The 25152-nt window shown below is 36.4% G+C and overlaps 1 protein-coding gene across 2 annotated transcripts; it reads left to right on the forward strand.

The window, feature by feature from the left end:
• Positions 1-270: 270 nt before the first annotated feature.
• Positions 271-24769, forward strand: LOC112043951 (acyl-CoA Delta-9 desaturase). Of its 2 annotated transcripts, none has more exons than XM_052883606.1 (7): positions 271-491; positions 12961-13283; positions 17456-17586; positions 19308-19519; positions 20998-21183; positions 22000-22169; positions 22503-24769. In XM_052883606.1, the coding sequence occupies exons 2-7, from the start codon at positions 12983-12985 to the stop codon at positions 22631-22633; spliced, it is 1131 nt and encodes a 376-aa protein (XP_052739566.1). In that variant the 5' UTR covers positions 271-491; positions 12961-12982; the 3' UTR covers positions 22634-24769. The 2 variants fall into 2 exon arrangements, with proteins under 2 accessions (XP_052739566.1, XP_023935410.2); XM_024079642.2 differs by having other exon boundaries at positions 12979-13283.
• The last annotated feature ends 383 nt before the right edge of the window (positions 24770-25152 follow it).

A 25152-nucleotide genomic window follows, 5' to 3' on the forward strand; every position in this document is an offset into this window, starting at 1 on the left:
CTAATTCCTCAATGAGACTAAACTTGTACATTTAACAAATTAGTCTACATTGTCCATGAGCATCAGGTGAGGTTGCGACTAAAGCGTTGAATCAGGGACGAATATAAACGATAAAAAATATCTTCAGACCGGCATCCCGCTGTATAGCTGTGGCAAGACGTGTTAACTATCATAGCTACGAGTAGGTACAATGTTTGGACAGCCCCGACCCCATCCCATCAGCCGCGAGTCCAGACCACCACAACAATACCAGAGCAGTCTACCATAGAACGTCGCGCGAGCAGTTGGTCTATCGTTCCATACACCGCACATAAAGGCCACGATTCACCATGACTAATCAGTCCGGCAGATTTCCATGAGCGTAGTCGTTTTTCAGTTGTGTAAACAATTCAGTGACAGTTTTTATTTGCACAGTTATTCTGTCAAGCGTATCTTATTAATTTAAGGTACTAGTGTGTGTCAAGGTCTACGGAAAGTTTCAACCGTTTCAGGTATAATAATAAATATAACGCCGGGGAAATCATTTTTCGCGTGTTCCGTTTGAAAATTTTCCCGCCTGCGCATTTAATAACTGAATAAGGTACTGGGGAAGACTTATTCGTATTAACTGACTGTATATTTATTATTTTTAATTTCACTTGTAAATAAACGTTCAGTGCTCGTGATGTGCCAGTATTTTACCTTTTTCTGAAGCCCTTTAAAAGCAATTTTACTGAGAACCAGATTTGTTCTGTTAGCGTTTATTTTTGAAACGAGATGTTTCTTATTCTATATTTATTTAGTTATAAGGACAGAATTATGTCTCACAGTTACCATCACGAGTCTTGACTTTGATTTTCGCAAAATGTAATATTTACGCTAGAAAAATGTTGTCGCCCAGAGGCGAAGATTCACGGGCCTTAGATAGCCCGACCTGTTACCTGTTACCTAAACCTTCAAAGGTGAAAATAATAATATACAGAATTACATAATACACTACACATAATGTAGTAAACAACTATATTAAACGAGACCGATGATTGAGATATTATACTTTGTCCTCTTACAAACGCTAAACCGTATAATTTTGTCATTCTCAAGTCAAGTTTAGAATTACTTTTGTCATTCTCGTATAATTTATTTTTTTTATTAATCTAAAAAAAAATATTTGTAGAAAAGGTTACGAAATTTAAGTTGTAAATACAGTAAAAAATACAGTTTCCGAGAATACCCTTCCTCACCTCTAAGGCAGGTACTAGACATCTTCCAGGTAACCGCACAGTACTCCTTAGAACTGCGTTCCATCAATCACAACTGCAGAATAGTAAAACGTAAGCGTGATATATTACGTGAGCGTCACTAGCAGGACGCCCGCGATTTCTAGTTTTCGCGATTTTTATTTTATCACAAATCCCTCGGGAACCATGAATTTTTCCGGGATAAAAAGTAGCTTATGTGTTAATCCAGAGAAAAAACCTATTTCCATTCCCAATTTCAGCCAAATCGGGTGAAAAGTTGTGGCTCTAAAGAGTAACAAACATCGATACAAACTTTCGCGCTTACAATATTAGCAGGATTCAAACATATAGAATCTGAATTTAGGTTAGGTACCGCTGAACTTCTTTCTGAAGTTTTGTTAAATTATGTTTTGTTCATTCATACAAATTGACATTATTAAACAGCTTGGTGACCAGTTTTCCTCATTCCTCATCAGAATGACTTATCAATAGAGCACGCGTATGACCTTGAGCGACTGAGTTCTATATGATGTCACCACAGAGTACACAATAAATTATATCAATGTATCCACATCTTAATGTGTGCATTGTTAATTGATAAAGACAAAGTATTACGTAACTTCATATAAATTGTATTGTTTTTGTAACCGACTTTAAAAAAGTAGTTCTGTTTTCGATGTATAAACTTTTAAATTTGAAATACCTCGTTGGTCCAGTAGTATGTAATTTCGGATGATGAATTCAGATAGAATCCTGGGTCGGTCTATTTGAGAAAATGACTTTTTGTTTCTACTAACAAATTTTCACTTGAATTCTCAGTCCAGAGTAAGGAAGGTGGTTGCTTGCCTCGGAGAGCACGTTAAGCTTTCAGTCTCGATCATTAAGTACCATTCTGATAGTGGTCGTTAAGTCGTTAATGAATTTGACGTTGTCACCATAAGCCCGCCTACCTACATTGGAGCAGCTTGGTGGATCTAAGTTCCATATACCGTCTCCTATACAATACCCACCCAATGCCCACGGGTGGGCCTCTGGTGTAACCACGGTGTATGAGGGGCATTGTTGCGGTTACAAGCAAAACAGGCTGAATATGCCTCAGATCAGGCACTTTGTAGGACCCTTGCGTGTTGCTCTATTTAAAGGATTGGTTTCCACTTACCATCAAGTAGGTACTTGGTCTGTCAATTATAAAAAAAGTCTGAAACAATGTTCGTGTAACTCGACTGTGTGTTTTGGGTTCGTCTGTATCTGTCACTATTTATAGTATCTTAATATATAAATGCGAAAGGTCATTCATCACAAAATCTCGAAAACCACATGACGAACAAAGATGAAACTTGCCAGGGAGGTATTTTATAGGTTTATATATTTACTGCTGGTAGTTTTGTAAAGAGACGAAGTTAAGCCTCAGTAAGTCTTAGTCTTACTTTGTCGTTTCAAAGACTTCGTACATTTATGAAAAGCTTAGGAAGTATTTCAGTGCACATAGGAAAGCTTTATAATACAAGTACTTTGCTGCTCTTAGATGCAACTTCAAATAGGAATAGTAGGTATACCTATACCAACCAATACCACCATCGTCAATCGTACCTACTTATACGAAAATTATAAAATGCTTCATAAACAAAACAGAACTTTTTGTGAAATGAATATTCTAGAACAGTTTATAGATATATTTTCCTGGCAATTACATATCACTAAACATTAATACAGCCGTGATAGCCCAGTGGATAGGACCTCTGCCTCCGATTCCGGAGGGTGTGGATTCGAATCCGGTCCAGGGCATGCACCTCCAACTTTTCAGTTGTGTGCATTTTATGAATTTTAATATCACGTGTCTCAAACGGTGAAGACAAACATCGTGAGGAAACCTGCATACCAGAAGAGAATTTTCTTAATTCTTTGCGTGTGTGAAGTCTGCCAATCCGCATTGGGCCAGCGTGGTGGACTATTGGCCTAACCCCTCTCATTCTGAGAGGAGACTCGAGCTCGAACTCAGCAGTAAGCCGAATATGGGTTGATAATGATAAAGGCATTAATTGAGAAAAATAGTTGGATTTAGAGAAGATTTTCATAACGCGCACAGGGATGAAATAATTTAATCATTAGTATGTGAGTTCGTAGGTAGGTATATTTAACAAGACATAATGTCATCTGTAGTTTTATGGTGTACTTCGATTTTTATTGCCATGACCAAATGGTGGATCGTGTTTATCGATCGCACTGTTTGCTGATCTTTGATAAAGTCTTGCTACTCGTTGTTTATAATTTGCAAATGCTGTTAACTATCTTTGGAATCAAGGTTTGTTCTCTAATACCTATAATGTACGTAAGATAAATTAAAAGTAATTCTAGTATAAGACATTCGCGATTTTATAAAACCTTATCAGTAGCCATTTCATAAAACCTAGATCTTTAAAATTTCAAGGCTTTAGTTCAGACCCTTACAGTCACCTTTAGTTCAGACATAATATTACATTTATGTTCCCAATCAAAAGTTCGATGCAAAATGTGGGCCATCTGTTTGGTCAATCAATTGTAATTAAAAAATACACGATAAGGTTAGTATATTTACTCTTTAATTAGTAGGTATATACGTATACTTACTTCTCGCCAAACTTTGAGTCTGCTCTTACATTGCAATACGAACGGCGCAGCTGTTTATCATCATTAACAACCCATTTTCGGGTCACTGTTGAGCACGAGTCTCCTCTCAGAATGAGAATGGTTAGGCCTTAGTCCACCTCGCTGGCCCAATGCTTATTGGAAGACCTCAGACACGTAGATAATTAAGAAAATTCTCAGATATGTAGTAGTAGGTAACTATTCGAAACATATTTTTAAAGATGGGTCTTCGCAATTTGGAAATTTTGCACACGCTCTGAGTGCTGATGACAATACATGACTAGCTAAGGAACGTCATTACAAATCCAATATGGCTGCCTTCTCAAGATGGCGGACTGGCTGTTTGAAATCCAATCCCAAGTCATGGTTATCAAATGAAAGGGTTTGCTGTCAGCAACACGAAACAAAATATCACGTGACTTATAATATCTTATAATCCAATATGGTGGACATCCAAGATGGCGGACAGGCTATTTTAAATGCACCTCCAGGATATGGGTATTAAATAAAAGGGTTTGCTGTCAGGAATATGAAAAAAACATTCCATTTGTAAGTTTTAGTGCGTGCTAAAAGCTTGTTTTAAAAACTTTTAAACTATTATATTATTACTCTTTTTAACAAGCAATATAAACAATTAAACAGAGATTAGCTTTATTATATTAAAGTGATAATTATTTATTTTATTGTATAACAACTTGTTGTAAAATTGTTTTATAACTTACTTTAAAGTGCACACATAAGGCAAGTTTAGTTACATCATGAAATATTGTTCATACAAAAGGTAGACGCGTTTTTTTTTAATTCATTATTTTCGAGATGATGAGAGATTAAACAAATTAAAATTTAATGATAACACGATCTTATGTTAGATAAACAACTTTGTTGTTTGTGATATTAAGTTAGCAAATATTATCAAAAATCATAATAAACCCAGTAGAATTCTTTGATTTCAAGCATCCTGTAGGTATTCCACGTTTGTGAATTACTATATTAAATTGTTATCTATCTCTGAGCCTTAACAAACACAAGTTTATATTTATGTCATCGTTAGATTGTAAGATACGTTAGTTTATAATCTCACTCATGAAACACACTTATTAAAATCTACCGTCATATTGTGAACTGAAAGTACTGATTACAATTTAACGTGTTATTTTTCGGTATGTTTTTCATTTATGGTCAACAGTGCTAAGTTTCATTTGAATTCACTTAGTAGTTTTAGTGTGATGTCCGAATAACAAAAAAACACGGACTGACAGACAGACAGACAAAAATCTAAAAAAATATTTTTGACTTCAGCATCGATTATACATATTATAATGCCCGCAACAAAAATTTTGAAAATATCTTTAATGTACAGAGTTCGTATTATAAGTATAGATTCTAGATGGCGCTAGTAGTACTTTATGCCACGGTAACGTTTGGTGTTAGAAATGGTATAAGTAAAATCTCAAATTGCGAATAAATGTATAGAATTCGACCACTTTTATTGTAAGTATAGATAGATAGATAAACAGAAGACAGATAGATAGATAGATGTAATCGTTTATTACGCATCCGTAGGCATGCCTGTTTACATTTGAGAAACGTAATTTTTTATTGTTGACAAAACACATGTTTTGTTACCTATCAGAACACCTGCAATAAGATAATGTACCTATTACACATTGAACACCTGTGGGAATTGCGATCAACCCGCGATACATGCTGATAATACTATGAGCAATACCTACTTCTCTAAATTCTGTTATCTTTCATTAACAAGCCCCTCAATACGATTTCATAGTGTGATTCACGCAAAACGTGGGCTGTTATGTCATCAGCTGTTTTTCAAACACAAAATAAACTAATCCGCACTGGATTTACTGAAGAGTAATATTCAGTAAGTATGAAGTTGTCATTTTGTCGAAGGTAACCCAAAAAAGGAAATTTATGCCGTTCTCTTCGCCGCTGGTAGGTTACTATTTATGGTCTATTTAAGGCCAAAGGACCCAATCATCTTTCAGTCAACTAAATGGTTATCACGTAAAAAAGCGACCCCTAGATTTATATAACTCAAATCCAAAAGGTCCATAAAGCTTAAATACACAGAGTAGGTACAATATTATGATCAAAACATAGTTCAGGATGTTCATCAGTATCCAATTTTAAAGCATTGTCAGTAATTTCACATATAGGTTTACTAATTGATACGAAGAGCATAAAATAACAGAATTACCTACTACCGAGCCAACTTTAATAACAGCTATTACGAGTAGGTTAAACAATGTCTGGTTAAACTATTCAACTATGGTTTGGCTTTACTATAATGAATCTAAATAAAACTAAAAATAATGAAGCACCAACGGTAAAAGGTTCGTATTGAACACCGAAAAGTCGTGGATTCGATTCCCGCCTGCTGGAATATTTAAACAGATATGATTAATATTATTTAAAAAAAATCTGGACCTATTAAATGAATATTAGAAGCTGCTAGGATATTCTGTAACGATATTTTTAAAATTTATAATGAGGTTAATTCGAAACTCGCAAGTGCGAGTTTCGAATTAACCTCTATCTCTCTCTGTTTAACACGATACTATTGAATGAGAAAGATAACGGTGAATTTGAAACTCGCACTTGCGAGATAAACAAAACGTCGTTATAGAATAGCCGTGCAGACTGTAAAAGCATCTTAAATTAGTGATATTGCGTTTCAAATTAGATGTTAATACCTATAACGTATATAATTTATATTCGTAGGTACTTACTTATTTAAAACAACTAATAGAATATAGGAAGGAAAATTGTAAATGAGGAGGATAAAAGTTATGGGGAATTCTATATTTCTAGGTTTTTGACGTATGGAAACTTATTACATTTTGTCTAAAAATATATCTAGTGCTCGATCCTATTGCGTCCTGCGATGTTACCCGTGACTCTTGGAAGAAATATCATATTTCAACCAATCAACAAAAAAACCTTGATAAATTTTGTACTTATACCTTCCTCATCAATAATTCTATCTATCAGTGAAAACAGCATGGATATCTGTTAGCTAGTTTTTAAGAACAGACAGATACGAGATTACAAACAGGCATAGGACTGTTTTATAATAGATACCCCCGCACCCTATTTTTGGTCCGTTTATATCTACAGACACGGTGCGTCACAGACAAGTAGCGCGGCAGACACCCACAGATATCGTCTATTCACACTGCCCAGCAGGTAGCTAGATACACTTAAAGTCCTGTTCATTAAAGAAGTCCCCCAGACGCGACGCTAATGTCTTCATGGCGCTCATGTTCATTTGGTAATGGCGGTCTTATTGTCATTTGTGTAAGGCGCTGTCAATTTTAGTTCAGGTTTCATTTTCATTTCAAAGGACTCTACAGACATGAACCACTTAGACATTGTATTCTTTCCGCGAATACTGGCCGTCCGCGGCCCGTGTCTGTCAACGTCTGCGCGGCCACGCTACGATTAAATGAAAATATTATTTTGTCTGCCACGGCACGTGTCTGGCACACTAAATGTCTGCAGATATAAAAGACCTTTGAAGGTTCCTTTGTCCGCGTAGAAGCCCTGAATAAGAAAGCTAGTCTCTTTAATATGAGACCACTTGAAATTAGTTTTCTGTCAGGATAACTCCAAAATTAAAAAAATGATTTTTAACTTAAAAGGCTAAGGCTAAAGTACTTTATCATCACGTGAAACTTTAGCATTTAATTTGAAAATGACCGATGATGATGACTGAATGATTTTAATTCAAAACTACATTAATTTAATATTTTTCTAACGAGACGTGATAGCCTAGTAAATATGACCTCTGCCTACGATTCGGAGGCCGTAGGTTCGAATTCGGTCAGGGGCATGCACCTCCAACTTTTCAGTTGTGTACATTTTAAGAAATTAAATATCACGTGTCTCAAACGGTGAAGGAAAAACATCATGAGGAAACCTACATACCTGAGAATTTTCTTAATTCTCTACGTGTGTGAAGTCTGCCAGTCTGCATTTGACCAGCGTGGTGGACTAAGGCCTAACCCCTCTCATTCTGAGAGGAGACTCGAGCTCAACAGTGAGCCGAATATGATTTGTTAATGATCATCATTGGTGATGGTGATAAATATGAAGCTTACTTCTGTACTTATAATACGAAAATATTATGCAAACGCGGACTTTTTGTAGGCCTAATATTAATCCTACCATTCAATAATAACAATTACCTATAGGTAGGTAAATTAAATACAAATATGTACCTATATAAATCATTCCGCCATTACATGGTTACGGTATTAATTCATGGATTTTTATGGTGTATTATATTTAACAAACATGCGAGTTTTAACTTATCAGTATAGTTCAGATAAGAAGCTATTGTATTTTTACCTAACCATAGACGTAATATATAGGTAACTACACCTAGAAGCGACACGCCTAGATGAGGAAAATAACTAGTTGAAAAAATGGTAGATACAATAATAAACGTGATAATATTAATTTTATATTAAAAAAACTAGCGCACGCCCACTACTTAGAATCATGGATTTTTTTGGGATAAAAAATAGCGTATATGTTGTTCAATAACCACCTCTATCTTCCAATGAAAGTCCCATTTAAATCGGTCCAGTTGTTCCAAATTAGCCTGGACAAACAAAAGACAGAAAAAATTTAAAAAAATATATTTAAAGCGCTGTATCTGCCTATTATTCTTTAATCTGTGTAAATTATCTATATTCTATTTATATAGACTGTCTAATTGATTTATTGGTAAGCTGGTATATGGCTTTAGATCACTAGGTCCTGGGTTCGAGTCCCGGGTCAGGCAGAGTTTTCTTCGACGAAATTCTCAGATAAAGTTCTCACCCCGTAGGTAGGAAATTGATAGTGTTAAGTCATCGGTCCCGGTCACTATCATTATCATCTGATAGTGGTCGATAATTAATTAAATATATTATCACCCTAAGTCCGAATCTGCATTGAAGCTGCGTGGTGGGTGTAAGCTCCATATCCTCTCTCCTATAAGGAGGGAGGCCTAGCCCTGTAGTCGGCCGGTAAAATACGGCGATGATTATTATCAAACGTTGACTCTCATTTCACCTTCTAGGCTATTCTATAACGATATTTTTATAACTCGCAAGTGCGAGTTTTCGAATTCACCTCTATCTATCTCTTTTTAATACTATAGAATGAGAAAGATAGCGGTGAATCCGAAACTCGCACTTTCGAGTTATACAAAACATCGTTAGAGAATTAGTATTTACAGATACAGTACAGTACAGTAAAGTACAGTACAGTATATACACATGAGTAGGAACGACATGCTATAGAACAGATATAGCTAGTAGGTACTAGAGAGGAAGGAAATTGTTAATGAGGAAGTTATTCGTAAATAATTTGGGGAATTCTGTTAAATTGGGCTTAAGTGCTAACGGGTTAGAAATCCGTTAGACATGGACGCTTATTGCTACGTCTTTGCCTATATATTTTAGCAGTTATGAGATTTACATTAGATAAATATTTATTATTCATTATAATAACAAAAAAATCAACTGACTTACAAATCACAAAAATAAACTAAAAAGCGAAAAATAACATTATATTATGTGGAAAAAAAACTTACGCGTCGAATTTAGAACCTCCTCCTTTTTTTTGGAAGTCCGATAAAAAATCATACTTAACATACTGTATGATCTGTGACATACATACATAAATTTGTAAATTCGGTAATATTAATTAAACACTAATTTCGCAAAACTGGCGCAGTTTTGTGAAGTTAGTGTTTGAACAATATGACATATCGATTTTGTTGTTGTTTACTTTGTTCGTTCAACAAAAGCTAATTGAAATGATATTCGATACCGATAGGTCACGTGATCAACTTAAGGATCGGATATATCATAGGTACCCATACGTTTTTTTATTTTTTTTGAAGAAGTGTGATTGTAGAATAAATAAATATAAATAAATAAAATATACTTAAACAATACACATCACTATCTAGCCCCAAAGTAAGCATACAGAGTAGCTCGTGTTATGGGTGCTAAGATAGATGATATTATATTATAATATTAATATACAATTATATACTACATATAAATACTTATATAATGTATAAATACACACAGACACTGGAAAACACCCATGTTCATCACACAAATATTTTCCAGTTGTGGGAATCGAACCCACGGCCGTGGATGCAGAAAGCAGGGCCACTACCCACTGCGCCACGCGGCCGTCAAAATAGATAAAAGAATAAGAATATACAGGGTGCTGGGGAGTATTTTCCATAACCCGAACTGCATAACTAATATTTTTAACTAAAAAATAAAAACTTTTTACGTTTTCATACAAAGTAATTCAAATAATTCCGACTATCCATTTAACACACTTTCCTTGTATTTTAAAAAAATATATTATTTATAAGGATGCGTTTATGGGACACATTTTAAGATCCATCTACAAAACAAATATAATTCACTCTGAAAATATTAATTTTAGAACACAATATGTTCTTTGAACATTTTTAATTAATTTTCGGTAAAGAATATAACCTCAAGAGTTATGGAAAATACCCCCGAGCAGCCTGTATACGGCCAGAAGCCCTTGTAATCTAGAATTTGTTCTAACCTACATAGTAAAAGTAATGTTTTATTAATCCAGCCATAATGACTGTACAGTATTCACATTCAGCCATTAGCCATAATGTATTCAAGTTTCGTGACTACCTTCCATTACTTCTTCCACTTGCACGATTAAAAAACTACTCAACAAATTAGTACAGTACAAATTATTTCTTTTTTTTTACTTTACAAGTTAGCCCTTGACTACAATCTCACCTGATGGTAAGTGATGATGCAGTCTAAGATGAAAGCGGGCTAACTTGTTAGGAGGAGGATGAAAATCCACACCCCTTGTCGGTTTCTACACGACATCGTACCGGAACGCTAAATCGCTTGGTACGTCTTTGTCGGTAAGGTGGTAACTAGCCACGGCCGAAGCCTCCCACCAGCCAAAAATAGGCTATACCTATGTCCAACCTGTTCGGAGTCAATCTGAAAAAGAAATAGATTTAGTTTCCTCAAGTTACGTATAGTTAGACGGCTGCGTGGCGCAGTGGGTCGTGTCCCTGCATTCTGCATGGAGGGCAGGGGGTTCGATTCCCGCAACTGGAAAATATTCGTGTGATGAGCATGGTTGTTCTCTGATGTCTGGGCGAAATTATGCATTATACATATAAGTATTTTTGACGGCCTCCGTGGCGCAGTTGTATGCGCGGTGGATTTACAAAACGGAGGTCCTGGGTCGAACCCCGGCTAGGCAAATTGAGATTATTTCTTCAGAAAAGAATAAATAATAAAAATGTCATTACGTTCAGCTGAAATCGAACTCTGGATAAATTTTCCCCTTTGTTTTCGCACCGATCGTCCAGTTGAATCGTTTGTCAACTTGATGCACGGCTTGGGTGTTAAGTTTATTTTCGTTACGGAATTTCTTGATTCGTTCGCCACGCTCAAAGCTTCGATAAAAGCTATGCAAAAGCTTAATAATAATAACGACATACCAGATTTTCAAAATTTTCCCCCTAAAGGGGTAAAATAGGGGTTGAAAGTTAACATCGATTTCCACGTGGACGAAGTCGCCGGCGAGGAAGAATTAAATAGCATTATCTACAACAGACGCCCGCTGTACAAGGGAACCATCATTTTCATCGCAATTGTCGACAAACTACCAATTAGTAGGTATTTTAATGAATCCAATCATGGACACTACATACATTTTCACGTGAATCGACTAATACAGTGCCTTTGACTGAATATATCACGATTCATTTGATTTTCCCGAATTGAATAGAAGGTACGAATCAACAAAGTATTGACGCATATTATTTTAATAGCGGACGCCCGCTACTTCGTTTGCGTGAAATTGAGTTTATCACAAATCCCGTGGGAACCATGGATTTTTCCGGGATTAAAAGTACCCAATATGTTACCGAATAAGCTCCTCTATCTCCTCTAGTCCCAGTATCCCGTAAAATCAATTCAGCTGTTTCCGAGATCAGCCTGTACAAACCGGCAGACTAAAATTTTTTAAAAGCTTGATTGTGTTTAAGTATCATGTCACTTGAAAAAACATTTATCTTGAAATCACAGACAGACACTTTTATTTTATTTATATGCAATGATGGAGCGCACCGCGGCGGGATAGTTTTAGACCGAGAGCCTGCGATAGACATACATATCTCATTTTAGGAAGCTTATGTAAGTATCCTTTATAAAATAAAGGCCCAAATAGATATACCATGGTACCATGATTTTTTGATCGATATCTCAATAACTATGAACGATAGGTAAAAAAGTAAGAGACCTTAATTGTAGAACGTACAAAGAGCAACATAATAGTACCATAGGCCGCCGGCGAAGACTAGGTCGCCGATATCTGATGTCACCCAGACGTGAGCTTTTTAATTCACGATCTCGGGGGCGCCCGGACTGATACACTCAGGCCAAAACACCCTTCCCGAACGGCCCTCTTAGCCGAGGTCCGAGTCTCAGAGGAGACGCCCTTAGAGAGTCGTTCCGCCCATCTATCCTGCTTCTGCCTTCGGACCCCATCAGGCGATGCTTCTGCGCTCGCCCAAACCCCCCGGTGACGCCGCTGAGGTCCCATAAGGAGCCCACGGCACTTACACAATCAGAAAAAAAAAGTACCATAAGCGTCCGCTAGTAATATTTGGTAGAGGGGACATAGGGGTAGTTGAAAGTTTACATAGAGTTTCATACGGACAGATTATGCATTTCTCTATCTAAAATATTTTCTTGTTTCGTCCTTTTTGACCCCTTTTCCCGACTACGTAGGGTTAAAGTTTTTAAGCTTTATATATTTAATTATGTCATCAACAAGTGTGACGTGAACAAACTCCTACGAAGCTTTGCTTTAACGATACGAAATCGTGTAAGCCTGTAGATATCTTGACGTGGGACTTCATATCGCAGTTTTTCAGTAGGTACAACTCATATAATACACGCGTAGTCAATAAAAGCAGCTGACGATAACGTTGAACATCCTCCGTACCTATTCAGTTAATAATAGCGTATAGAAATTTCAAATTAAGCAGTGCAAATGCACTAAACAGTTCGATTTCATTATATAGAAGTATGGCACCAGCGCTCCAGAACGTTGATCATCTGCTAGACGCAGATTCACAAGTGAAAATGAGACTTTTGGACGATACTTACAAACTAGACAATGTGAACAATAACACAGATGTAAAAAGAGATACACATGACAAAGTGAACGGTGATTTGGACTTCGATATAGTTAAATACGAAGCGATGGAATTCAGGCCGCAAATAAGATGGCCTGACTTAATAGTACAAGTGTTCTTGCATTGCGTTACAATGTACGGATTCTACTTGATGCTGACTATTCAGGTGAAGTTCCTGACAACACTGTTCGGTGAGTATTTTAAAGTGTATCAAACCCTATTATAGCTTCGCAAATTCGTTCGTAGCACTCCTGATGTAGGAGCAGGCCAGGGGGGGAGGGGGGGTTTTAGCAATGAATGAAACCCCACTACTGACGCACCTCACTTCCCCGCACGCACAATTCCACACCCGCGCAGTCTTTCCCCTCTTCGCCCGCATATCATGGGAGTGTCGTCAACAAACTTGCCAGTATTCATATATGATCTGAATTATGACAGGCGTCCACTAATCCGCATCGCACGTATCGGACGTGTCGCATCAAACTGATTATAACTATCGTAAAATTAAATATGCGTTTGATGCAATGCGTCCGATACGTACGATGCGGAGTATACGCCTCCCATTAGAAACTACCTTCATCCATCTGTTTACTGAGTGAAAAATAGTTTATATCAAAGGCGATGGTCTAAAATTGTATCAGTCATTGTACCCTGGCGGAAATAAAAGAAAATAATTTTTTTAACTATATTCGATTATATCTACGAATTTACTTTAATTCTTTCGAAATAATATTCATTCTCTCCCAAGAAGTGCAACACTAATAAGGGTAAAAATGGCGGATTGATGACGTTTTCAAAGCAGTAGTCGTTTTGACGTTTGCTGTCAATTGTCATGTCATAGTTGCTTTATGGGCGCCATCTTGATATAACTTAAAAACTTGGGTTTTAATTTTATTTATTTCTTTTTATTTAGATAGATTTATTCACTTATTTAGATTTTAACTAATACCCTGTGTTTTTTAAATTTTAATGATTCGGGGTATAAGAGTGGACCTGAAATGGTCCATCTCCTTTAGTACGTTATAAACTACTGCGTGTAGGTTGTTTGAAGCCCTGGCCTGGCTGGTTTTTATTAATGATAATAATTAATACTTAATGGTTTATCTATTATATCAATTTTATTTATTAAGTTACATATTATATGGACATGTTATCGAATATAAGACTTGCGCTACTTTTTTCTGTTGTATGAATAGTTTTTAATTTGTAGACATAGCTAACATTTCTCTGAAAATGTTCACCGGAAAATATGATAGAAATACTACATTTGAGTACTTAATAACTCTATGAGCATTTTGAAATGTTTAAAATTGCTCTCAAAGGGGAATTTGAATATGTATCTCATGTGTGTATTTGAATAAATATCTCGTGAAAGGACACAAATTGATACCGGGAAATAGCATTATTCTACACGCTTACATGAAGTTCCATGCAGTCTAATATATGCATGTTTATGTATGTACACGGTAAACATTTTTTCGAGTTGTACACGGTTTCGAGCTCTGAGCCGGGCTACGTAATATTCAGGTACTACCAAGAACTTGTCAGCTTAACATCTCATTCCGGAGTTAGGTTGGTTGACGACCAGCAGCAAGGTCTAAGCTAGATCCCTGACCTATGAGAAATTAGACGTTGCTTTGTTAAAATAGGTTGACATACCCATATACAGGATGCTCAGCAGTATTTCCCATAACTCTAGGGTTATATTCTTTAAGGAAAATTAATAAAAAATGTCTAAGGAATTCATATGTGGACGCTTATATTTAACTAGCAAACACGTGGTTTCACCCGCGTGGTTCTCGTTTCCGTAGGAATACGGGGATAATATATAGCCTATAGCCTTTCTCGACAAATGGGCTATCTAACACTGAAAGAGTTTTTCAAATCGGACCAGTAGTTCCTGAGATTAGCGCATTCAATCAAACAAACAAACTCTAACTTTATATATATAATATATTAGCATAGATAAACCATTCAATACCAAGTTATATTAAAAGTATTAAGTTATATTAAAGATGTTGATCAAAAGCACGATACATTTTGGGGTTCTATTTTAGGCTTTAGTTACTTGTATTTTTGCTGGTTTTATTTAAATTACCTTTTATTATGGAAAGTGGTTTCGTTTTGCGCCCTACATGACTGCTGGTACGAATATGTACTCGTAAATGATAACAATAAGAGCTGTGATAGCCCAGTGGATATGACCTCTGCCACCGATTCCGGAGGGTGTGGGTTCGAATCCGGTCCGGGGCATGCACCTCCAACTTTTCAGTTGTGTGCATTTTAAGAAATTAAATATCACGTGTCTAAATCGGTGAAGGAAAACATCGTGAGGAAACCTTCATACTAGAGAATTATCTTAATTCTCTGCGTGTATGAAGTCTGCCAATCCGCATTGGGCCAGCGTGGTGGACTATTGGCCTAACCCCTCTCATTCTGAGAGGAGACTCGAGCTCAGCAATGAGCCGAATATGGGTTGATGACGAAATGATAACAAATTTTGGTCAACTTGAAAAATATTCAAAAATTGTTATCGCGCTCAAAAGCTCTAGGAGTAAGTTCTAAGGTACCGGGTAAGGTTCATATCTACGAGGTCCTAGGGTCGAAACAGTGCTATAGTGTTTAGCAATATCCTATTGTTTTTAAGCAGACAGATCGTCTGCTTGAAAACCTTCTTCAAATAGTTATTGGTGATATTTAAAAAAGAAGCTTCAGACTAAAAGTTAGATACATAACTGTACTCGTAAAATACCGTCGGAATAAACTAAAGGGAGTGAGGTCACTTCATTGAATACTAGCACTACTTGATACGGCCTCCGTGGCGCAGTGGTATGCGCTGTGGATTTACAAGACAGAGGTCCTGGGTTCGATTCCCGCCTGGGCCGATTGAGGTTAACTTAATTGCTCCAGGTCTGGCTGGTGGGAGGCTTCGGCTGTGACTAGTTACCACCCTTCCGGCAAAGACGTACAGCCAAGCGATTTCGCGTTCCGGTACGATGTAGTGTAGAAACCGGAAGGGGTGTGGATTGTCTTCCTACTCCTAACAAGTTAGCCCGCTACCATCTTAGATTACATCATCATTTACCTTCAGGTGAGATTGTAGTCAAGGGCTAACATGTAAAGAATTAAAAAAAAATACATGTAGCACACTTACGAGTAGTTTATCAAACATCTGGCGGCCCGCGGAATTTGCCCTTAAATAACTAATTAATTTTCAATCTTTTCTTGTAAGAAAAATCTCAATATCAACTTGATATTGAGATTTTTCTTACAAGAAAAATTGGCTGCCATGGCGGATAAAAGAAAAAAAGCAATTCAGTCGGGAGCATTATTATTATTATTATTAATTAATTTTCAGTGAAGCGTAAGAAATGTCTACGATGTTATACGATGATAAGCTAGTAAGTCCCTTAAGGGAGGACTGAGATCGTTTACTTGTACATATTATTTTTCTACTTTCGAGATTTTTGTTTCTTTTTTTATTCCTTTGTATGCGCTGTAACTACTTAAATATCACTTCATAATTATCAACCAATATTCGGCTCACTGCTGAGCCCGAGTCTCCTCTCAAAATGAGAGGGGATAGGCCAATAGTCCACCACGTTGGCCCAATGCGGATTGGCATCGATGTTTTTTCTTCACCGTTTGAGACACGTGATATTTAATTTCTTAAAATGCACCTAACTGAAACGTTAGAAGTGCATGCCTCGGAACGATTTCAAACCTACGCCGTTTGATTCGAAGGCAGAGGTTTACCACTGGGTTATCACGGCTCATAGTTAAGAAGGCACAATTTTTTTTTTAATGTAGTATCTTACGCTTGACCACAATCAAGCCTGATGGAAAGCAATGATGAGGTCTAAGATGAAGCACGCTTGCCTACAAGATGCCTATTCACTCTTACCTTGAAGGTGCACAAATTATACGTATCAGGAAACACAGACGCCTGAAGGGAATTCCATATTTTAGCAGTTCTTATTAGGAATTAATATTTATTTATTTATTTATTTTTTATTGAGAAAGAATACAATAAGGAACTTAAGCTAACTCTATCTACTACTACTACTAACTATCCTAATAACTATACAAATCATGCCCACTTGGAATGGTGGCAAGAATACTGGCTGCATTTCTGCGCTGGACAGGCTGATCCTTTGCTGTAACCAGTCGAGGCAACTAGCCGCTGTGAAATGATTCGGTAAAATTTTTTGACACTGCGACTCCATGGCCCAAGGGTCTCCACGGCAAAAGGTACAAATATGTAACTCTCTGTCAGAGAGGCATACTTGAACCGGACCAGTTTCAGCTTTTTCTGCTGCGGATCCCGGTCAAAAAAAAATTTAATTAGTTTCCTGTTTTACAGTGTTTGCTACAATATACACTTCGGGTTTCGGCATAACTGCTGGTGTGCACCGACTATGGTCACACAGAGCGTACAGCGCTCGGTTACCTCTCAGGATTTTACTCGCCCTACTTTTCACAATTACGGGACAAGTGAGTACATTTTCATATCTATACTAATATTATAAAGCTGTAGAGTCTGTTTGATTGAACGCGCTAATATCAGGAACAACTGGTCCGATTTTAAAACTACTTTCAGTGTTAGATAGCCCATTTATCGAGGAAGGCTATAGGCTATATCCCATATTCCTACGAGAACAGGAACAACGCGGGTAGAACCGCGCGGCGTCAGCAAGTACAAAAAATACACAAAAAATATAATTTTAAAACATGTATTACTAGCGGACGCTCGCGACTTCGTCCGCGTGGACTTCAGTTTTTCACGAATCCCGCAGGAACCATGGATTTTTCCGGGATGAAAAGTATCCTATGTGTTAATCCAGAGTAAAATCTATTTCCAATCCAAATTTCAGCCAAATCGCTTCAGTAGTTGCATCGTAAAGGAGGAACAAACATGCTTACACACTTATAGACTTACACACATACAAACTTTCGCCTTTATAATATTAGTCTGATAGTGTGATAGTGTGACAACAACTACGTTACAATGATAGTTTTATGGGAAAAAATACTTATCCTCGAAATATGTTGTACCTACTCCCGCTCGAAATTGACAAGAATCCTCCTTAAATCCTCAATCCTTCTGCGGGCAACAGACCTTCAGTTTTGACCGTGCATTTTTTTGTTTACTTTTATCTCATTAAAATTTCAATAGATAAAACCGTACAGATAAATCTGTACGGTTCTCAGTTTTACCTGTGGATTCAAACTGTTAATTAATTCTTGCGTGTGTAGGCAAAACTCTAAACTGTACAGTTTTTAATAATACTAATGATTAAAACTTCGGTTAGTTAAAACTGAAGATCTGTGGTCTGCATAACAGTTTAGCTTTTGGACGGATTGAGGATACATAGGATAACCAAAGAACTATTTAATTCTTCGGCTGTATTGAATTACATGGACATATAAAGAAAATGACAAAATATTTAAAACAAAACAAACCTCTTCTTCGTCAGTCGTATACCATAAAGAATGCTTAAAATCAACTCGTTTCCTAGAAACAACTGCATAAACAATACAGAAGTATCTAGTACAACAATACTTACAGGAACATTTAATGTCGTCGCACACTACCGCAACAGTCCCAGCATAACGCCTTTTAAACAAACCACATAAATGTAGATCTTATAAAAATACAGATTGATATTTTATTACTTCCTCCCGGATTTTAGAGTCTATCAAAAACGCGCTGTTTTGAGACATTTGCAGTAGTCTGCGATGACATTAATTACAACAAAGCATTACCTACGTCGTCGTGAATATTAGGGTCAATTACTCGAATTGACCCCTCATAGTTGTTTATGTTGTAATAATATCTAGGCGTCTTGTAAATGGGAGCAATGTTTGAAATATAATTATTATCTATGAATACATACTATCAGAAGTGTATCTTGAGTCTAGATGCAATCACGAAAAATGGAATGTTACTGTCTAGATTCTAGACATGTAACATTCCATTTTTCATGAATTTATTAACTTTGAGTCTTTATGTGATACACATGGCGATTCAAACATTATTGTGATATTTGTAGTCAGACTATAATAAACCTAGCAAACGTTGAACGATTTCAGACATATACAGAATAAATACCCAAACGCTAGAAAAACAAAACGTACCTTCGGCAATCCTTTCTTATTTTCTTTAGATTCTTATTTTTTCTTTTCATCTGACCATATTGGTTTTGTTTTTCCAGAGAGACATCTACACATGGGCCTTAGACCATAGGGTGCACCACAAGTACTCAGAGACCGTGGCTGACCCCCACGACATCAATAGGGGGTTCTGGTTCGCCCACATCGGGTGGCTGGTGCTGACCCCTCACCCGGCGGTGGAGAACCGGAGGATTGCCCTGCGGAAGTCTTCATTAGACCTCATGCACGATCCCGTTGTGAGGTTACAAAAAAAGTACGCTCTCAATATTCATTTATAGAATTGATTATTTTAAAAAGTTACTTGTATAAGGCTCCATAAACCGAATATCCGCAGTTTTTACAAAAATACTAATCTGATTGAAAAGGGATTTTCTTGAAAAAATACGCATTTATTTACTGTTATGCAGCATATTATTTTCTTTAATGATTATAAAAATATAATATAAGTTCAGAAAAATGTTTCATTGCGCCTTATTTTAATAAAAATATTAGAAAGGAGCAAGAAAATGTAAGTAACATTTTCTTGCTCCTTTCTAATATTTTTATTAAAATAAGGAGCAATAAGGCTTTGAGTACGTCGTACGAGTATCTCCATATACTCAATTATGTACAGCAATAATGTCCGACTAAGTCGGTTCCAACTTGTCGGTTGTCGGGCCCGGGTTTTAGACCGACGTTCCAGCGGCAGAACATTTTATATGAAGCTATTCTTACTGACCGCCACAAAATCGTTTGAATAGTTTTAACTTCATATCAAAAGTCACTAAGTACAACAACCCTTCGAAAAACACATTTAAAAAGATTAAACACTAATTGAAAGGTTGCCACTAAGCTACGGGTTTGACGACTGGAGTTACGATTGAAAATATAAAAAATACGATTTATAATTCAGTGTCCAAACTGTCCGTCTGTCTGGCTGTCTGTATTTTTGTTGACCGGGCATCACGCTGAAACTACTGAATGTATTCAAATTGAACTTGGCTCGATTTGAGGCCATAATACGGTGTAGGATACATTTTATCGCAAAAATGAAATCAGAAAAGGCTGAAATAGGGATTGGAAGTTTGTATAGAAAATTCTTAATTTTACTCATAATGGGCTAAAAGTGGTTAAAGGTTTTGTTTTTCATTTAAAACGTTCATGTTTTCAGTTATATTTTTGTAAAATGATAGATTATGACTATTTAATTTCTATAAAACATGCGAAAATATAAATAGACTAGCGGACGCCCGCGACTTCGTTCGCGTGGAATTTAGTTTTTCACAAATCTCTCGGGAACAATGGATTTTTCCGGGATAAAAAGTAGCCTATGTGTTAATCCAGACTATAATCTATCTCTACTTCAAATTTCAGGTAATTCAGTTCAGTATTCGAGGCGTGAAAGAGTAACAAACAATCATTCCATCAAAATCATCAGGTTTTTGCAAATCACGGAAATCAATGTATTTTTTTGGGATAAAGAGACAGATTAAAATCCATCATAAATATCAGCCAAATCGCTTTAGTAGTAGCTGTGTTAAAGAGTAACAAACATCCAAACAAACATACATCCATACAAACTTTCGCGTTTATAATATTAGTAGGATAGGATGGGGCCGAAATAGGGGGGTTCGGTAGTAATAATGTAAATTCACAATTCTGTTTTTTATGATAACTATGAGAAAAAAAAGGAAAAATATGAAACAAGATTCCAACACTAACAAAAATAAAGTTTATTATTATTGTTTACAGATACTTCATCCCTTTGTTTTTGCTACTGAATGTGATATTGCCGGTGGCCATTCCAGTACACTTCTGGCAAGAAACACTTCTTAACAGTTTCGTGGTGAGCTTCGTCACGAGATTCACCATCACGCTCAACATCGCTTTCTGCGTAAATAGCTTCGCACATATATGGGGCAACAAGCCTTATGATAGGTATGTAGACATGTATCATCTTGAATTTTTATTTTATTACTATAAAGCTATTTTTTTATCGCAGATACAGGGAGACAAAGAACAATTTTAAAAGCTAGACTACACGAGACCATGAGTATAGTCAAGAGTCATGTGCACTGTGCAATTACGAACCCTTTGTTCACATACTTTACGTATCCCGCCAGTAGCTCGATGTCATCATTTTCATCATTATCAACCCATATTCAAATCACTGCTGAGCTCGAGTCTCCTCTCGGAATGAGAGGTGTAAGGACTAAGGCCAATAGTTCACCACACCCACCCAATGCCTTTTTGACGGCCTCCGTGGCGCAGTAGTATGCGCGGTGGATTTACTTGACGGAGGTCCTGGGTTCGATCCCCGGCTGGGCCGATTGAGGTTTTCTTAATTGGTTCAGGTCTGGCTGGTTTAACGTTCCGGTACGATGTCGTGTAGAAACCGAAAGGGGTGTGGATTTTCATCCTCCTCCTAACAAGTTAGCGCGCTTCCATCATAGATAGCATCATCACTTACCATCAGGTGAGATTGAAGTCAAGGGCTAACTTGTAGAGAATAAAAAAAAACATACAACAACAAACAACAAACAAAGATGCGGATTGGCAGACGGATATGGATTAACTTCTTCCGCATAGTATTAAGTATTAGTACCTCTATTCAATAGCAACCTTTTTAATAATTAATAATAATTTCAATATTTGCTATTAACGGTATTGGGTATACTACTCAGTCCGTCCGCTTGCCATTTACCCTTGTACTAATAGTATAATTGTCATCTGTTCATATTATATACTTCTCAGGTTCATAAAGTCAGTTGAGAACAAGATGGTGAGCCTGGCAGCGCTGGGCGAGGGTTGGCACAACTATCACCACGTATTTCCATGGGACTACCGGACCTCGGAGCTGGGAAGACTGAACCTGTCTACGAATTTCATCAACTTCTTCGCCAAAATCGGATGGGCCTATGATTGTAAGAAATTTCCTTTACCTTACTAACAAACTTTCAATTTAATTTCTTCAGAAATTAAATATCACACATCTCAAACGATGAAGGGAAATGTGAGGAAACCTGCATAAAGTGTGCGAAGTCTGCCAATCCGCATAGGGCCAGCGTGGTTGACTATTAGACATTCTGAGAAAAGACTCGTGTTCATTATTTAATCGATTATGGATTGTTAATGATTTAGGAGTCATTAACAACCCTCAACAACCCATATTCGGCTAAATATACTCAGTAACAGCTCCTGTAGTACGTAGTACATATAACTCAGTGTATTGTAGTAACTGTGTAAATATTTTTCAGTAAAAGCTGCGACGCCGTCGATGATAGTCAACAAAGCGAATCGAAGCGGCGACGGCAGCCTGGGGACGATGGAGGAACCCGATCCATCCATTTTACACATACAAGCTATTCGAATTAATGACAAATCTTAATTCGAAGATTGTTAGATCTAAAAATAGAAATGTGCATACATCCATCGATATAAATCGTTAGATGGACCCCTCTATACTAAAGAACGCACAATTTTATGTCATTACCCAAAGACGTGCACGCATATCTTATCGTAGTACGTAACAAGCGCATGCTGTGAGTGGACGTGGACTTAAAAAAATATTTACTGTTTTTTTTTTTCATTTTAATTCCTTCATTATGCCTTCGTGTTCATTTTGGAAGCTTAAAAACACAAGCCACAACATGAATTAAGAGAAATGTGTTATGAGTGTTGACGTACTCAATGTGCGTAACCAATGATAATTCTGCGACGCTTTGAGGCCCATCTAACGATCTACGATCGATGCATACATCTAATTTACACCGGTTGTAACTATTACAAGTCAGTAATAGTTGGTGGAACCAGTTCAGAACTATATACTAATATTAGTTATTACTGTTGATACGAATAACTTTGTAGATGCATCACACTGTCGAACGCTCGTAAGCAAAACTTTCTAACATTAAAGACAAAGCCCCTCAGGTCATTATCGATATACAAACCCCTTAGAGGAACTATTGTTCACAAAGCCTTAACTAACACTAAACAAACAATGCACGGCTCCTTGCGAGTCTTCATTTTCACAAACGGGCGCAACTCGTGAGTTCGTCCACGTAAATTCAGTTTTCACAGAAGTTTTATTTTATGTTATATACCTACAGGATGCTCGGGAGTATTTCCCATAATTGCAAACCAAACTACATTATTAATATTTTATTAACTTCAAAAAAAATATTTTTTCATACTATCCATGTGACACACGCCTATTAGTCCATTGAAAAGTTACATTTGGGGTTGCGTTTTTAAGGACGCAATTGTTAAGTTGTTTGTTAATATTTTTTTTAGCAAATTAAATTCTCTACAACTTTGGTTCAGTAATTTTTTGTCGTAGAACAATAAATAAAAAAGTTTTTGTGGTTTTTGTCAGTCAAGTTTTTACGGGCTATTATTTATCCAGGCCTGTTTAAACTTAGACATTTTCAGACCCTAAATTAACTTTGGGATTTTGTAATAATTATATGAAATCCCACAGTTTATTCGTTTTTTTATAAGACATACTCGTATTAAGTGTATTTGTATTTTAAAGATAATTTTAAAATCTTTATATTAAGATGTTTAAGCTATCTCACAAAACTATATTATTAATTGTTAAATTATTAAATTAATAAATATACGGGTATAAAAATTTATTTAGCCAGTGGGAAGAATTTTGTGATTGATGTAGCACGCATACTGAATCTTATATTTATCTACTAAATAATTTAACTTATTCTATGGTTCCTATCGGTGCTTCCTTCAATATGTACCTTCTGTTTTAGTTTATTAAACCACTTCCAGATGTATGCTATGTAATATAGTATAATGAAGATTTAGAACGTTAGTGAATTGTGTTTGCACGTATCTGAAAGCGTAGCGACATTCACATCATCACAATATTATTTTTTTAATATAAAAAAAATTTACATATTTTTATAAATTACCGACATTCCAAATATTCCAATTAGCGTAAATACAATGTTGAAAGTGGTGCCACTGTTTTTCGAATTCGAAATTCGAACTCACGACCTTTCGATTTGAGAAACAGTCGACACGACCCCTTGAACCATGATTATGATATTGACATTGAGCTTTAAATAATTGATTTTCCTTACTGGACTCGATGTCAATATAATAAATATTGACATCATAAGCTATTTCATCGCGCCTCGACAAGTGAGCGCCGGCTCTTATTTGCTATCTCAAATACTTATCTAAGCTTTCCATTCAAGACTTGGAAAATAGATTTTCCATTCCAATACAAAGAATTCTATAATGGAAATGAGTTTGTATGTTAAACACAGATATTATAAGTAATTATTTTTAAATAATGATTTTGTGAAATCTTAAGGATTACAAGGAGCTGTTTTATATAACTAATATTAAGTATACATTAATGCTAAGATAAATGTTTTGTACAAAAGCTACTTATATTTTGGTCTCTGTCTACATAAATAGGTAAATATTTTGTCATGGTTACCACTAGATTACCTTTATTCGCATTAGTAATGTAAACGGTTTAATAAATATTTATTCTTATCTATTTGTTTTATTTCCAAACGATTGCATGTTAAGCTTCGACGCTTCACCTATCAAACTCTCGATCTCTCAAAATTTTTGAAAATTCCGATAGACGCTGATATGATGGATCCTTCCACAAAACTCACATATTTCGCGCCTTTGAAGTTTTAACGGCAATTCAACCGAACTTAAACACTGTGAGAAGCACAATGAAAAGCATGGAGTCTAATCGCCTAGAAAGAATATTTTCCAAAAATATATCGTCTCTGAGCACCCGTGAGGAGGAGGGTGTGGGTTCGAATCCGGGCATGCACCTCCAACTTTTCAGTTGTATGCATTTTAAGAATTTAAATATAACATGTCTCAAACGGTGAAGGCAAACATCGTGAAGAAACCTGCATA

This window comes from Bicyclus anynana, chromosome 9 (assembly GCF_947172395.1).
Source record: "Bicyclus anynana chromosome 9, ilBicAnyn1.1, whole genome shotgun sequence".
Taxonomy (NCBI): Eukaryota; Metazoa; Arthropoda; class Insecta; order Lepidoptera; family Nymphalidae; genus Bicyclus; species Bicyclus anynana.